Below are 16940 nucleotides of genomic sequence, written 5' to 3' on the forward strand. Positions count from 1 at the left end.
ATTGGCACGTTGAACTGAAAACATTTGTTTGCGCTGGAAGTGGGCCAGTGTGAAAGTCACATGTTTGACACAGAGGTGGGTGTTCAAAACCCGCTTGGGGTATAGATTGTGAGTGATTATTATGTGTGTGTGTGGTTTCAATTGTCTGCTCTAAAAACAAACAAAAACATTATTTTAAACGCTGCTATCCCAAAAGCAGCTTTTGGAGATTTCTGCAAATGAAAAACATTGTCCAACAAGGAGGAAACAGGGAAGATGTGTTTAAAATGGGTCAGATCTCTCTTTCTGATGTAATGAACCACATAACCTCTCTGAGCTGCCCTAACTCTTCTCTATAGATAAAAGAGTATTGATAAATATAAACATAAGTAGAAGAAGCATTTTTTTTTTAACAAATAATGTTCTATCCAAAAATGCCACAAGAAGTTATTCAGACTCAACAATGCAGATGAACATCTTGAATATGACTTTGTATGAAACCACTCTCTGCATCTGTCTGCAAACAATGGCCCTGTTGCACAGTGTAACCAGAGCTCGTGTTATCTGATCTCACAGTTATGATGTTTTCACTGATAAATTCCACCAGCACCTTCAGCAGGTCACTATCTGCAGCTTCAGTCTCTCTGCATGCTGAGCGAGTGAGGGGTTGTTTGTCACTGTGGCTTTCCTGTAAAGCTTACTTTGAATTGTGTCAGACCACTGGTGAAGGGAGGGGGCCGATAGCCATTTCAGATAAAAACAGGAAATTGTCCGGAAATAAAAGTTGTGTCTTGTTGCAGAGCAATAATCTTAAAACACCATTATGAAATGTTAGCGATTAATTTCAGTCAAAAATGTGAACTAGAAGTTTAAATGTATTTAATAACAACAAACAGGAAATACAATTACACATGGAGGTTGATCTGCACATCTGATCAAGTGTAACTTGTTATTGGAGTTGTGGAAAGAAATAAAACAAACTGAAACAAAAAAGTCGAATTTGGAAAGAATGAAAACATTAAGAAATACATTACATTTCTTTAATGAAGGAGTTTGGATACACTATATTGTGGTTAATGCCAATAACAGAAGTCCTAAATAATAACCCGTATTATGAATGATTAATTTAATTATTATGGTCAACTAAAGGATCTGTCATTCAATCAATAATATTTAGTAGAAAAACAAAATACATTAATAGGAGGTAATGTCTTGAATAATGTCACATTGGATATAAATTAATGTTAAATGTTACATTACATTTTTAGACACAGCAACTTAGTTGAGGAGAAAATATGCAGATATCATGTTGGCACATCCAACAATCAAAGAGCGACGAGAAAGAGAGAAACATCCTGAATCAAGTCAATTCACTTGGATCAAAAGTATGCTATGTAAAATGTATCTAAAATATTTTGAATTTTACCGTTTTTCTGGGATACTGAAATGTTCATCCTGCTATCCTTTCAATGTATTTATTATCTTTTCTTATATTGATCATTTTGATCAGGATTCAAATATATGTAATGATACCACATTCATACATAAGGAAAGGAGCCGTTTGTTAGTTGATGATAATATTATGTTTGAACACAGCTTATTAATAAGATTTCAGTAAGAACAGGTAAAGAGGCACTAAACCCAATCTTTATGAAACACGTCAACACTTCATGATCTGATAGATTGGCACAACAACTGAGGAAAAAAAAGGAGGGATTGAATACTTAAACAGAGCACATGGATGTAACCCTTCTGAATCTGAACTCCTTGAACTTTAGTTTGTTTCTGCCTAATCAGTGTGAATGTGATATTGTTGTCCATTTTCCGTCTATTGTTGTTTTTCTCCATCCTTCGCTCGGAACACAACTCGTGTGAAACACAAATCTTCATCCTGAGAAATCATTTGACATTTATTATTTAGAAATATAGTTTGCTGTTATAAATAAAGATGTCTAACTGTGAAATATGAAACCACTGCTGACAAGGAGATGACTGCTAAGAGGTGCTGTTATAGATCAATGTAGACTTTGTACGTTTCCTAAATGTCTTGTGTTCATTACCTGATCCCATCTTGTTTGAATCCTGGTGTTAAGTCTTTTCTGGAGAATTTGAGGTTCCTTATCTGCAAAATAAAATACAACAACATTACAAAATACCACCCACTGCACCTATGAAAACATAGTTCACTATTAGAGCTTTCCTTTATGTATAAATAATAGATTTGACATCATTTATTTTAAACAGTAGTAGGGAAAACAAGTGTGCGACAACAGTACCTGTTTTCTGACAGAAGAGATACACCAGAATAAAGGAAATCAAGGAGGTGAGAATCGTAAAGGCTGGAGTGAGCACCATCATCCAGGGCACAACAGGGTTCAAAATGTGTCCACCGGGTTCAGGGCATGAGCTGGAATCTGGAACAAATACATATCTAGATTTACATTTGAATTTGAGTTTGCCTCAAAATTAAAAGATTTAATTTAGTAGATGAAGGTCTTTTTTATACTGTCAATTAAGAAAAATCGATTAGTGGATCCTTGTTGAGATGTTGCCATGTGTGTAAATATGTGCGGAAGTAAATTGTTCTTCATACACCACCTTCGACTGTTTAGTTCCACAGTAGTAGAGCCCTTCATCGGTCTCAGTGATGTTAATGATCAGCAGGTCATAGGACTCAGAGGAAGAGTTTCTCACAAAGTGGAAACGAGGGATAGGATTAAGTACAACTTCAATGTTTGTTGTTATTCTCCATTCATTTTTAAGGACGAGAGAAGGCTGGTTCTCATGAGAGCAGTTCCTGTACCACACGATGTATACTCCGGATGATAACTTGCAGTCACAGAAGAGAGTGATGTTGTCTCCTGGTCTGACTGTCATCTCCAACTCTGATCCAGAGGTCCAGCCATGAGTGCATGATACTACTACAGCAAAATGAAAGCAATCACAAAATCAAATATAAATGTGATGAGTGTACATTACAACAGAGTAACACAGTGTATCCCACTGCACTACATGCAGATTACTGCTCATTACAGCACTGACAATGAACACATTAATTTAATATAACACAATGAATAGAATATATTAAAAGTGAATGAGTTTACCAAGTATTACCTAGCAGAATGACCAGAGAAATACGAAGCCCTTCCATCTGTGATGATGACCTGATGAAGAAAAACGTTAATGGTCTTACTGCTGGACGTACTGACCTGCCTAGACTTTTCTATTTAATGACATGTCTGTTTTGATTGGCACGTTGAACTGAAAAAGAAATGCTGTCGTTGTTTCTATTGGTTAGAATCAAAGAGAAAGACTTGATTAAAAGATCGCCTCAATTTCAGGGTTGGGAGGGTAACTTTAAAAATGTATTGCGTTACAATCAGTGGTTACATGAAAAAACAGAAACATAATATAAGTATCATAACATAAAAGTACCTAATTACTCTCAGGTGCTTTTGAATTACCTTTATATCAAATGCAATTCCTATAAACAACAGAGAAGACATTTCAATAGGATGGTTTTTTACTTAATCGTGCTCTGTAAGACAATAGAACAATGTAACCGTAGAGGAAAGAAACTAAGATATTTTGAATCAGAAATGTGTTATCTTAATTAATAGGTTAGTCATAAAGAATAGGATAGTTTTAAAATGCTTTTTAAGTTCAACACATGAATTAAAAGTAAACATATCATTTTAGTTTGTTATAACTCCCGTTTCATATTAAAGGTTTACCTTCAGTTCAGTGTGTGACTATTTGTTTCTCTGCAGGTTGGTGAATGGCACGTTTCTGATATTTTTCTCACTGTAGTTCTCTAAGTTCACTTAGTGCGCTGGAAGTGGCCCAGTGTGAAAAGCCACACGTTTGACACAGAGATGTGGGTTCATAACCTGCTTGGGGTATAGATTGTGAGCGATTATTATATGTGTGTGTGGTTTCAAATGTCTGCTCTAAAATAAAGCAGTTCTTGGAGATTTTTGCAAATTTAAAACATTGTCCAACAAGGAGGAAATAGGGAAGATGTGTTTAAAATGGGTCAGATCTCCCCTTCTGATGTAATGAAACACATAATGTCTCTGAGCTGCCCTAACTCTTCTCCAGTGGTCAGGAGGGTTCACAACTAGCATCCCTTCACCGTTCTCTGTTTTTCCCAGAAAAACCTGATAAGTTAAGTGTATTCCTATATACTTGTTTTCATCACAAGTTATTGTAACTTGAATGTTTATTTGTACATCAAATAATGTTCTATCCAAAAGTGCCACAAGATTTGAATCAAAATTAACAATGCGGATGAACATCTTGAATATGACTTTGTATGAAACCACTCTCTGCATCTGTCTGCAAACAATGGCCCTGTTGCACAGTGCAACCAGAGCTCGTGTTATCTGATCTAACAGTTATGATGCGCTCACTGATCAATTCCACCAGCACCTTCAGCAGGTCACTATCTGCAGCTTCAGTCTCTCTGCATGCTGAGCGAGTGAGGGGTTGTTTGTCACTGTGGGTTTCCTGTAAAGCTTACTTTGAATTGTGTCAGACCACTGGTGAAGGGAGGGGGCCGATAGCCATTTCAGGTAAAAACAGGAAATTGTTCGGAAATAAAAGTTGTGTCTTGTTGCAGAGCAATAATTCTAGAACACCATTATGAAATGTTAGCAATTAATTTCACTCAATAATAAGCTAGAAGTTTAAATGTATTTAATAACAACAAACAGGAAATACAATTACACATGGAGGTTGATAACTTTGTATTGGAGTTGTGGAAATAAGTCAAACAAACTCAAACAAAAAAGTCAAATTTGGAAAGAATGAAAAGATTTATTAGTATACATTTCTTTCATGAATGAGTTTGGATACGCTATGATTTGGTTAATGCCAATAACAGAAGTAATAAATAATTATTATTATACAATGTATTCTCAATTGTTAATGTTATTATTATGGTCTCTATGGATCTGCTATTCAAGCGATAATATTTAGTTGAAAAACTAAATATATCAATAGGAGGTAATGTTTTTGATAATGTTACATAGGATATAAATGAATGCTGATTTAATTGAATTAATTGTATCTGAAATATTTAAACCCCTTCTAAAGAAATGTGTTGTTATTATGATGTGAAGGTCCAGCTGCTTAGGTGAATCAGTTTAAAACCAAGATGGCACGTTGTGTCTTGTTCAGGCTGTTCAGGACAGCTTGGTGTCTTCCTCATCCAGCAATTTTTTGTTTTATTACTTCACATCTCCACTAGAGGTCAGAAGAGTTTCACATGCAACCGGTGTGGCTAACAGATTACTCCATCAGCAATTCACCAACCCTTTCTCTATGTACATTGTTCAAGTGTTACCAAGTAGACCAACTCGGTGGCACCGGAATAAACCAGGTTATACAGGTTTTACATCGAAATAATGTAAAAACAACTACAACAACAAAAGGAGGGGGATGCTTGGTGATTTGAGACTGTGGGGAAGTTGAGCCACTCCTTGTTTCTTTTTTTTCTTTTTTTTTAAGTTATCTACTAAACTCGCTGTGATGAAGACAGCCCAGTCGAATAATTGGTAAATGCATTTAAATACATTAAAAAAAGCAGTTCCAATTGATTTAATTATGTTTGGGGAGTCATGATTCTTGTGTCTGAACAATTCCAGAATCAGTTTGAAAGAAACTTAGAAATGAATTTGTGCATCCATCTGTCATGCTTAACTTCTGCAGCTACCTTTCTTTAAAGGGCCTCTGCCTTGGAAAGGTAGCCTTGGAAAGGTAACATGTTTAATAGAGTAGGCCCCTCATCAAGGACAGAAAGTGGCCCAACTCACCACGCTCTCCCCATACAGTGAATGAGACCAGAACCTTTCCTGTCGTCATTGGTGTGTGCTTGTTCCTTTTTAAGCAATATCTTTGATCTAAACTTCAGTTCACTCACACTGCACTTAACGCTATCACTGCAGTCGCATGAGGGGATGTTTTTCACTGTGAGTTTCCTGTGAGGCTAGCTTATTACAAGGTGTTATACACAATGTGGTTGAGGTTGGCTTTACTATCATTGCTGTCTTCTAACTTCTAGTGAAAGGTCCATCCTTATTTATCTGAAATATCCTTAAAAAACAAAAATACATGTAATTCTCTGTGGCAGAATGAGCCCCAACATAACACTTATTTTGATTTGTATCAGACTCTACTGGAGGAGGGTTGGGATTGATGGGTAACTTGAGATAAAAAACAGGAAATAGCCCGAATACATCAATCATATCTTGTCACACACAAACAGCCATCTTGGTCATTACAAAATGTTACAGTTAGATTTCTTCAGATTCAATGTTAACATTGAATCTGAAGCTGAATTGTAATTAACATAAACACAGGTTTTTTGTCTCAAGGTTTATTTGTATTGTATATCAAATAAGTGGTGTTAGGAAATAAGAAATATAGTTTAGTACTACTTTTCCAAAATGGGGACAATGAGTGGCTATAAGTATTCCGGCAAAATAACACATACAATTTGATGCGTTTGTCCTCTTGTTTAAAGTGTTTACATCCTAGAAGTGTTGATGGCAGAATAGGTGACAGAACTCTGTGTTGTCTTCTTCTTTGGTCTCTGTGACGCCGGACGTATTTCCACTGCGGCATAACACACATCTTCATCCTTAAATGTAAAATGTGTTGTTTAGAATAATGATCATGTTCAGATTTATTGTCATGATAACTTATATCTTACTGTTACACCTACCCGATTTTGTCTTGTTTGAGGTGTTTGCTGATCAGTTTGAGGTTCTTCAGGGAAGAAATGAATGACTAAGTAATTATCACAAATATTTCTGATATCAAAAGCTAATCTTCAAAAGTAAGACAAAAGTTAGTTACCTTCTTTCTTACAGAGGTGATACACCAGGAGAGAGGAGAGGAGAGAGGACAGAGCAGCAACAGCTGGACACAGAGAGAACAGCAGCATCCAGCACACACCATCGCAGTCTTGTGGAGTCTCCTGGTGATCAGGCTCACTGGAGTCTGAAACAGCTGAATTAAACGCCACAATGTTTGTTTTTTATTTATATGAAAATAGTTTTATAACTCAGTGAAATACATGTTAAACTAAAAACTTAGAACCCAGATATGTCCAAGAATTAAATAAAAGGGAGTTTTGGAGAACTCAACTTCAATAAGCTTAAAGAAAAATTACATTGGCAGCTGAGCAAAGACCAAAACACAGGTTTTACCCTGTCAGGTTGTTCTTTTGAATAGACCCTCTCATTTGTGTCTCAAGTTTGTCAGAATTTTTAGCTAATTCCACCATTATATGCAACATCTAACATTGTTTGAGCCTTTGCTCTCATATTTCTAACCCAACCATAAAAAAACCGCATAGATAATCCTCAATTCTCCTTTAAGGGTGACTAACAAAACTTCAGATACATGTGGCCCCAAAATGAGGTTGAATTGTTTTTGAAAAAGTCTATACACTATTCCACTTCAAGTTGGGTTTGTTGATGCAAATGTCTTTCATGTACAAAACGTGTTGTACGTATGCTGTTGAATGGAATAATTGATATTATTTTTAGATCATCAATGATATAAGTGCACTCATAACTCTGATTACATTCACTGCCATAGATCTTGCATGAACAAAACAAGAACAGCACACTTACTGAATTGGATCTTTGTTGAGATGTTGCCATATTTGTAAAGATGTCTGCGAGTAATGTGCTCTTCTTTCTCCACCTTCAACTGTTCAGTTCCACAGTAGTAGAGCCCTTCATCGGTCTCAGTGATGTTAATGATCAGCAGGTCATAGGTATCCGAGGAAAAGTTTCTCACAAAGTGGAAACGAGGGACAGGATTCATTATGTGATCATCGGTAGAGGATTTTGTCCATACATTTTTATCAAGGACGAGAGAAGGCTGGTTCTCATGAGAGCAGTTCCTGTACCACACGATGTATACTCCGATTGATAACTTGCAGTCACAGTAGAGAGTGATGTTTTCTCCTGGTCTGACTGTCATCTCCAACTCTGATCCAGAGGTCCAACCATGACTGAAAGATACAACTCCTTGAAAACAAAGACAATAGGCTCAGTGTAACAGGGTTTCACATTACAGCAGCGGCAGATTCCTCCTCCTAAAAACAAAAAGAGAAGGTAAATATTTCCAAATAGATTTGTAATTAATAAATCAAAGTAATTACCCAAGAGAACATAAATGAAAACGTGCAGCCCGTCCATGTGTGATGATGACCAAGAGTTAGAGCAAAGCGAAACAGTGTCATGTCCTACGCAGACTTATTTTCCGTTAAAGGAAGTATAGATGGTGATTGGCAGGTTGAGTGGAACATTTTTTCTGATCTTGTTTTCTATTGGTTTGATGTGATCACTAGAGGAGATATAGGCCTAAAAAAGGATTAACCTCAGCGCCTAACTGAGATGTAGCCATTTACACAATAAATTACAGCCTAAAAAAACTAGCAGTAGTACCTTACACAAAGGACTTAGACTGTATATTTGAATATTTCAGAGGTTTAGACTTGGACATAATAATGCACAATTGCTAGAAGTTGTACATCCTCCAATAGGACTAAAGCAAAGGATCAAATGCATGTTTTTACTGTGTACAGTAACAAAAGACTGCCTCATTTGTAACTGTACTGTAACTTCTAACAGAAGGCATGGATCCCTTTTTCTCTGCTTAAATAAAATCAATGCGTGAAATGGATCATATTAAGTAGATCCTGCTCTAAGAAATGTGTTGAATCCCCAATTAACCCCTTTGACTTTATTTTATTTTATTCTGCAAAGTTCACAATTTGGACATGTTTCATCATCAGACCTCAACAATATGTACAATATTTAGATAAGCCAGTCCTTTATTAGTATATAAGTGCTTTGTTAGTCATTCTATCACTCAAAGTGGAGTCGAAAGAGATGAGTTTTCAGTCTGCGCCGGAAGATGTGCAAGCTATCTGCTGTCCTGATTTCAACGGGGAGCTCATTCCACCATTTTGGAGCCAGGATAGCAAACCCAATACAGGAGTGCTGAATTCATAAAAACAACATAAGTGAGTAGCCCAGAGTGTGCAGAGAGCTTGCACATAAGCTGTGATCTGCTTGGCTACCACTGTTGTTCTGTTCTTATAGAAACACTCCGCTCGCCTTCCATAATTTCACTTGGTCAAAGAGTAAAGTAATCATCATAGCTGTTGCTTTGGCTACAGCTAATAGGAAGAGGAAAAATCATCGGTTCACAGATCGTGTTATTAATTAAAAAAAATGTAGGCTCATATTTGAATATCAATACTATACCAACCAGCAATGTGTAGGTTTGGTGCAGTGTTACAAGCTTGTTTTGAGCTGGCTTAGCTGAGAGTTAGACAGTTATTGACTGCTGTAAGATATACAACTGCTAATGTCTTCACTCATTTAATCATGACTGTGGTTTTCTAAACCTTTTGTTTATTACAAAGGGTTGTATGCTATTTCAGCTAACGGCTTGGTTTTATAGTTCAACGGGCCACTCGTGTACATCTTCAGTATGACTGCATAGGCTTTGCAGTCCTTTGAAGGTCTGTATGTCTGTTTGAGCTTCCTGCTCATGTGCTGATGACATTCACTTGCTCACATACTATAATACGAGTTTTTTTTGGATTTAGTGTTGTTGCACCTTAAATGTTCCACATTAATAGATTTTGTAATCAGTTCCCAGAGCTTGAGACGGCCCATTGTGAAAGTGGCTAACTCGAGGTATGGATTGTGAGTGAATATTATATGTATGTGAGGTTTCAATTTTCTGCTCTTAATACAAAAATCTGATGATTTTAAATGCTGCCATCCCAAAACCAGTTTCATGTCGATTTTAACTTGCGAATTTCTGAATTTCAAACATTGTCCAACAATGAGGAAACAGAAAAAAAACATATATTTAACAAGCCCCTTGAAAAGAACAGCTTTTGCTAAAATGGGTCAGATCGGCCCCTACTTTGTTGAGCTCATAGGATTTGATTTCTTCATAAGTCCTTTACAATAATTGGCACCTTCTTGAGTTCTTGAGTAGATAAAGGGGTAATAACATCATTGGGGTCATCAGGTGGGCACCCTCTTTCCTCAGTGTTTCGTTGATAGGCCCACAACATCTCCAGAGGGCTCAACGGCTACACCTGACGTCCCAGGTAAGCCCCCCCACACCTTTTACCCCTTCTGCTGGTTACTTTGCAGCCCAGATGGAATCTCTCCTTTTCAGCCACAGCCAGTTGCTACTTTGGTCAGCCGCTTCTCCCAGTGACTTGATGGCCTGTCGGAGTGCCTGCCCTCGGACCCCCATGCTTTTAAGAAGCCTAGTGGTTTATCTGGCTACAAAGCCTCTGAAGCCGTCCTCCACTGGGAGAACCTGCGTTTTCCATCCCCGATGTACTGCCTCGGCTGCTATAACCGAGTACTTTAAAAGCTTCATCGACTGCAGCCTCCCATTGTTCAGTTAATTAAACGATGTACAAGGACTTTGGTGAGGTTGACCACATGACAGATAGATAGAATTGGAGGGATGAAACCCTCTTTAATGGTCACACATGCAGAGCACACAGCACACACAGTGACACAGTTCTGTGCTTTTTACCCATCCTAGTACTGTGAGCAGTGATCAAATCTGGCCTGAGATTGGTTGGGATGATCTCCGCCCGGAAGGTGAGCTTCTGATCTAGGTCAACTTGCATATCCCAGCTAATTTAGTACAACACATAACTTCTCTTTTCTGCCCTAACCTTTCTCCAGTAGGAGTCAGAAAAGTTTCACCTGCAGCTGGTGAGGCTAAAGTTCACAATCAGCATCCCCTCATCCTTCTCTGATTTCCCCAGCATAACCTTTTTTGCAACATTCCCAGCCTCATTATTTCAATGGAATGTAGGTGTGTATAAAGATAAATCAAGACTTGATAACTATGTTTTCTTTCTTTTTTTTTGAATAAATCAAAGGTAATTAAGTGAAAATACTATTTTGCAACAGAAAATCTTCCATCCAAAAATGCCACAAGATGTTATTCAGACTCAACAATGCAGATAAACATCTTAAATATGACGTTGTATGAAACCACACTCTGCATCTGTCTGCAAACGATGGCCCTGTTGCACAGTGCAACCCGAGCTCGTCTTATTTGATCTCACACAGTTATGATGTGGTCACTGATATGACAGATTGAAAAATAAACATACTTCTAAACATAGCTGAGGTTGATGAAGTTATACATAAATAACTCTAAGAAACTGACCTCTGGCTTCAAGATTGTGGAGACTTTTATCTTGTGAACAAAATCTACCACTTTTCAGAATAAACTTAAACTCAATTCCACCAACACCTTTAGCAGGTCACTATCTGCAGCTTCAGTCTGTCTGCAGGCTGAGCGTGTGAGGGGATGTTTGTCACTGTGGGTTTCCTGTAAAGCTTACTTTGAATTGTCTCAGACCACTGGTGAAGGGTACGTGGGGGCTGATAACAGCTTATGTGTCTTGTTGCAGAGATGGAATCATAAACGCCATTATGGAATGTAACTGATCGATCAAGATGTGGACTGAAAGATGAACTGTACAACAACTCACATTTAAAATGCTTATTACAAAAGTTTAAAAAAGTTAGGCAATGAGGCTCCACTGTTATCACTCTACAAGACATTTTTACAAAAAGTGCTTATTAAATAACAGAATCGCCGGAGCCTACAGACGGATGCTGGGGCAGAAAGCAGCAGTGGTGCAGAAGTAGAGCAGAGAGAGATGGCAAGTCTGGCAGCTTAAAAAGAGCACCAGATTTAGGAGAACGTGTTTGGTTGGTGGTATGAGTGCAGGCACGTCATGTTCATGTATCATTGTAGCTCAGGTTGATAGCCTGAACTAGGTCGCAGGGTTCACTCACATATTTTACAACAACAATGGAGATCAATGTGCACATCTGATCAATTTTTACTTGTAATTGTGGAAGGGAAAAGTCACATCTATTTTGTGAAAAATAAAATAATAAAGGAAGAATATAGCCAGTATATAATGTTTTCATGAATCAATTTCAGACAGTTGCGACAGTCCTAAATAATTAGGTGTATTATGGATGTATTGTTACTGCCATTGTTATGGTCTGCCAAAGGGAAATCATTTAATGGAAAACTAAATATCAGTAGGTGTTTATGTTTTTGTTAATGTCACATTAGATGTAAAGTAATGCTGATTGTATTGTTTTATTTTCATTTTGGAAATGTGTTATTGTAATTGTAATTATGATGTAAAGTTCCAGCTGCTTTAGGGAATCAGTTCAAAACCAAGATGGCACATTATGTCTCGTTCAGGCTCTTCGGGACAGCTTGTTGTCTTCCTCATCCAGCGTTCTTTTGGTTTATTACTTCACATCTTACTCCATCAGCATTCTGAACAATTACAGACACATTTGAATAACCCTTACACAAAAGTTATTGTTACCATCTACCATGCTTTACTGTACTGTATGCTGCAGCTAGCTTTTAGAATGTTTTAAATATATATAAATTATTCAAAAAGGGCATCCTTACTAAACTTTGACATATACCAGTCTCTGATAAGACAAATAGTCACAATTCAATATGGTCAAATTATTAAATAATTTCATTTATATTTTAACTCAGAAAATGGTAACATTTCATATAAAAAAGATCTTTTGGCCCTAAATTCCAAAACAAAGGGAAAAATGTATGGTATTGAGTTGGACTGAAGCAAAACTAAAGGTGTAACACAAAATGGATTGACATTTCATACTTTATGCTTGAAATAAGAGTCAAGCAAGACGGGTTCAAAAATGACCCTGAAGGGCACAAGGTGTGATAATGTGTTGTCATTAAAAATATATTCAAAAAGGGCATCCTTACTAAACTTTGACATATACCAGTCTCTGATAAGACAAATAGTCACAATACGATATGTTCAAATTATTAAATAGTTTCATTTATTTTTTAACTCAGAAAACGGTAACATTTCATATAAAAAAGGTATTTTGGCCCTAAATTCCAAAACAAAGGGAAAAATGTATGGTATTGAGTTGGACTGAAGCAAAACTAAAGGTGTAACACAAAATGGATTGACATTTCATACTTTATGCTTGAAATAAGAGTCAAGCAAGACGGGGTCAAAAATGACCCCAGAGGGCACAAGGTGTGATTATGTGTTGTCATTAAAAATATATAAATTATTCAAAAAGGGCATCCTTACTAAACTTTGACATATACCAGTCTCTGATAAGACAAATAGTCACAATTCAATATGGTCAAATTAATTCATTGTTTCACTTTTTTTTTTTATCAGAAAATGTTATAATTTCATATAAATAAGGGTCTATCGGCACTAAATTCCAAAACTGAGGGAGAAATGTGTGGTAATGGATTGTACTGAAGTAGAACTAAAGGTGTAACACAACATTTATTCACATTTTATACTTTATGCGTTAAATATCAAACAAGCCAGATGGGGTCATTTTTGACCCCAGAGAGCACAAGGTGCATAGTAATCGGGAGGACATTACGAGGGTTAAGTGGTGTCAGGAAATTAGAAATAGAATAATTTAGAGAGTACATATAGAGAACTTTGCAACGTATAAACTTTACAAATGAACTACTACTACAAATGGGGCGAAGCCTCCGAGTTCAGGCAGTCAACTAAAGCACCAATGATACATTTGAACGTGACGTGCCTTGTCCCTCTTACAACCAACCAAACACGTTCTCCTAAACCAGGGGTCTGCAAGCTTTTTGACCAAAAGAGCCATTTTGCCCCCTTTTTCAACAATTTGTTTTAGCTGGAGCCGCAAAACATATTTGATAGCTTATAAAGTTGTATTTATTGTTATATCATAGACAAAAACTACAGTTTTTTTGCATTTATTATTTATTATATTATAAAATTGAGTACAAAGAACTCTTATAAGGAGAATAAAAAAATAATACAGGCCTACTTTAAAATAAATTAAACACAGCACTTGGGGAGTCCTCTGCACATTTGAAGGAAAAAATACAATTAAAATTGACCCACTTTGAAATAAATAAAACATATAGCTGCACCCTAAAAAGAGTTTACTGATGGAACTATGACTGACAGCTGTCTTCCTCTTCCGTTTTTTTCCTGATTACTTAAAGGCTGCAGCACCTTTGATAACTTCTCTCCACATATCAAACATACCGGTAAGCCAGCATCGTTTGCTGTGAAAGCAGATAACTTTGTCCACGCAGAATCAAATCCTGTGTTCCTCCGATACTTTTATTTTAGTTTATTTATCCATAGGTCGCTCATCGAGCCGCGGGTCAGGTTATTCGCCTGCAAGAAAAGGCGCTAGCGCGGGACCGTAGCAGGATATGACGCATCATTTAGTTTACCTAATTAACACCGTTTTTTATTTATGTGTCACAGTATCACCTCAAAATACAAGATACGAAACATTTTCAACCATGCAACAACATTTAAATAGTCCTACAAATATTTCTTTTAGAGAGACGCGGGTTGCCGACCCCTGTGCTAAACCTATATAACTCAGATCTGCCCTTGAGCAAGGCACCGGACACTGCTCCTCCACCACCCCAGCTTCCACCCCAGCACCCTCCTGTAGGCTCAGGGGATAGTTATCTAATCATCACTCAATGTGCTATGTAAATTATTGGAGTGATGAGGCCCGAGCCTAGACGTCAAACTCAAAGTACATGCTGCTTCTAATAAACATATCAAAGAAACACGTGAGTTTTCTGACTGAAATGTATTTAATGCACATTTTCTTACACATTTCATAGATTCTGCTTCGTGCTGTTGTTCAAACTCTTTAAATCCTAGAAGTGTTGATGGCAGAATAGGTGCTGAAGTCAGATCTCTGGGTTGTCGTCCTCTTTGGTCTATGTGACGCCGGGCGAATTTCCAGTGCAGCATAACACACATCTTCATCCTTAAATGTTACAATTGTTGTTTAGAATTATAATCATTTTCAAATTTATTGTCATGATGATTATATTTTACTGTTTCACCTACCTGATTTAGTCTTGTTTGAGGTGTTTGCAGATCAGTTTGAGGTTCTTTAGCTGCGGAAATCAATACGTCATCATTACAGCATGGTACACTCACACAGTATCAAGAGAAGAGAATAATTGTGAATGAATTATCACAGATATGTCTGACATTACAAGTTCAACTTTAAAAGTGAGATAAACATTAGTTACCTTCTTTCTTACAGAGGTGATAAACCAGGAGTGAGGAGAGGAGAAAGGACAGAGCAGCAACAGCTGGACACAGAGAGAACAGCAGCACCCAGCACACACCATTGCAGTCTCGCATTACACCGCAGTTTTGTGAAGTCTCATTGTGATCAGGCTCACTAGAGTCTAAAACAAAAAGTTTTGTCGATTAGCTTAATCCAGGGGTGTCCACATTTGGCCCCCGGGCCATTTTGAAACAGCCCTCAGCTAATTCAAAAAGTATAATGCAGTATGGCCCTCAAATGAAACTTGTGCTTGTTTTGTATTATACTTCTTTTAACTAATTCCAGCAAATGCAATGTATGAATCAATATTGCTTGAGCCTGAAATGTAGAATCATCCCAAAGCTCACCATGCACAAAAATAAAGAATAAATACATATGGATGAAACATGCAGCCCCAGCATTAAGGAAATGATTTGTAACAATGTTTACAGTCAGTACTGTACCATGGACATTAAGTCAATTGATTCCATACACTTCACTCACACATATATATTGCAGGTACAACACTGGAACAGCACACTTACTTAATCGGATTCTTGTTGAGACGTTGCCATTTGTGTAAAGAGGTCTGCGAATAATTTGTTTTTCACTCTCCACATCAAACGTTTCAGTTCCACAGTAGTAGAGCCCTTCATCGGTCTCAGTGATGTTAATGACCAGCAGGTCATAGGACTCGGAGGAAGAGTTTCTCACAAAGTGGAAACGAGGGAGAGGATTAAGTACGCGTTCAATGATTGTGGTTTGTGTCCATTCATTTTTAAGGACAAGAGAGGGCTGGTTCTCATGAGAGCAGTTCCTGTACCACACGATGTATACTCCGGTTGATAACTTGCAGTCACAGTAGAGAGTGATGTTGTCTCCTGATCTGACTGTCATCTCCAACTCTGATCCAGAGGTCCAATGACTGAAGGATACAACTCCTGGAAAATAAACATATGTAGTCAGTGTTTTCACATTAAGGTTCTAAAATAAAATGAACATGTCAAAATGAATCATTCCAAATGGAAGTGTAATTAATTAATTCCAAAAATGGTATCAAAAGAAAAACCTAAGAGGATGAAAATGAAAATGTATGGCCCGTCCATGTGTGATGATGACCAAGAGTTAAAGACAAGTGAAACAGGTTTTACTCAGAGATATCACGTCCTGCGCAGATTTTTCCGTTAAAGGAAGTTAAGGCAATGATTGGTTGGGTTGAGTGGAAACATTTTTTCAGTTCTTGTCTTCTGTTGGTCCAGATATACGTGCTATTCTTGGCTTTGATGTGATCACTAGATAAGATATAGGCCCACAAAAGGATTAACCATAGCATCAAACTGAGGTGTGGAGAAGTTAACAATCATCAAATAAGACAATGTTAAGGGATCCTATGGCCATTTGGGGTTGTTGTAGATCAGGGGGTAATGATCTGAAAATCATTTACAGATGTTGACAAACCCAACCTTGCCACATCCTCTTCCATAAAGACTTTATTCCGAAGAAAAATGTAAGTGGCCTGTATCGCAAGCAGAACTCTTCCAAAGTCTAAAGGACCAACTTTGAATAGCTCACAAAAGTTGTTTTGGGGATTTATGTGAAAAGTTTAAAAGTTATATGAATAGACAGTGTTTGGGTTTGAAGTTATAATCGGGATATCATATAGGGAGTTGATATTTAATACGACCTACTTGTTTAGGTGATGCTGCTCAACGGGTTTCCAAATAGATGGTTTTGCTTGCCATGTTTATACTGCTCTAA

At 37.2% G+C, this 16940-nt stretch overlaps 3 protein-coding genes across 3 annotated transcripts in view; all 3 read right to left on the reverse strand.

Annotated features, from left to right (window-relative positions):
• Positions 1-841: 841 nt before the first annotated feature.
• The window catches only part of LOC307015394 (uncharacterized protein), a 39634-nt gene continuing 23535 nt past the window's right edge, over positions 842-16940 (reverse strand). Inside the window, exons 3-5 of the mRNA XM_079643956.1 lie at positions 2256-2393; positions 2040-2101; positions 842-1870 (exon numbers count right to left, since the gene is read on the reverse strand). Coding sequence (XP_079500082.1) covers positions 1808-1870; positions 2040-2101; positions 2256-2393 — 263 coding nt within the window. The 3' untranslated portion in view covers positions 842-1807. The remainder of the gene's footprint in view (positions 1871-2039; positions 2102-2255; positions 2394-16940) is intronic.
• LOC307012915 (uncharacterized protein) lies at positions 6448-8246 on the reverse strand. The gene is made up of 5 exons (XM_079640123.1): positions 8159-8246; positions 7623-8024; positions 6841-6993; positions 6707-6750; positions 6448-6622 (listed from the first exon to the last, which is right to left on the reverse strand). Exons 1-5 carry the CDS (start codon positions 8193-8195, stop codon positions 6509-6511), a joined length of 750 nt encoding a protein of 249 aa, XP_079496249.1. The 5' UTR covers positions 8196-8246; the 3' UTR covers positions 6448-6508.
• LOC307020092 (uncharacterized protein) lies at positions 14753-16083 on the reverse strand. Its single transcript, XM_079651225.1, has 4 exons — positions 15728-16083; positions 15163-15324; positions 14975-15024; positions 14753-14891 (listed from the first exon to the last, which is right to left on the reverse strand). The coding sequence occupies exons 1-4, from the start codon at positions 16077-16079 to the stop codon at positions 14772-14774; spliced, it is 684 nt and encodes a 227-aa protein (XP_079507351.1). The 5' UTR covers positions 16080-16083; the 3' UTR covers positions 14753-14771.

The sequence above is a fragment of the Notothenia rossii genome, assembly GCF_949606895.1.
Source record: "Notothenia rossii genome assembly, chromosome: 1".
Classification (NCBI taxonomy): Eukaryota; Metazoa; Chordata; class Actinopteri; order Perciformes; family Nototheniidae; genus Notothenia; species Notothenia rossii.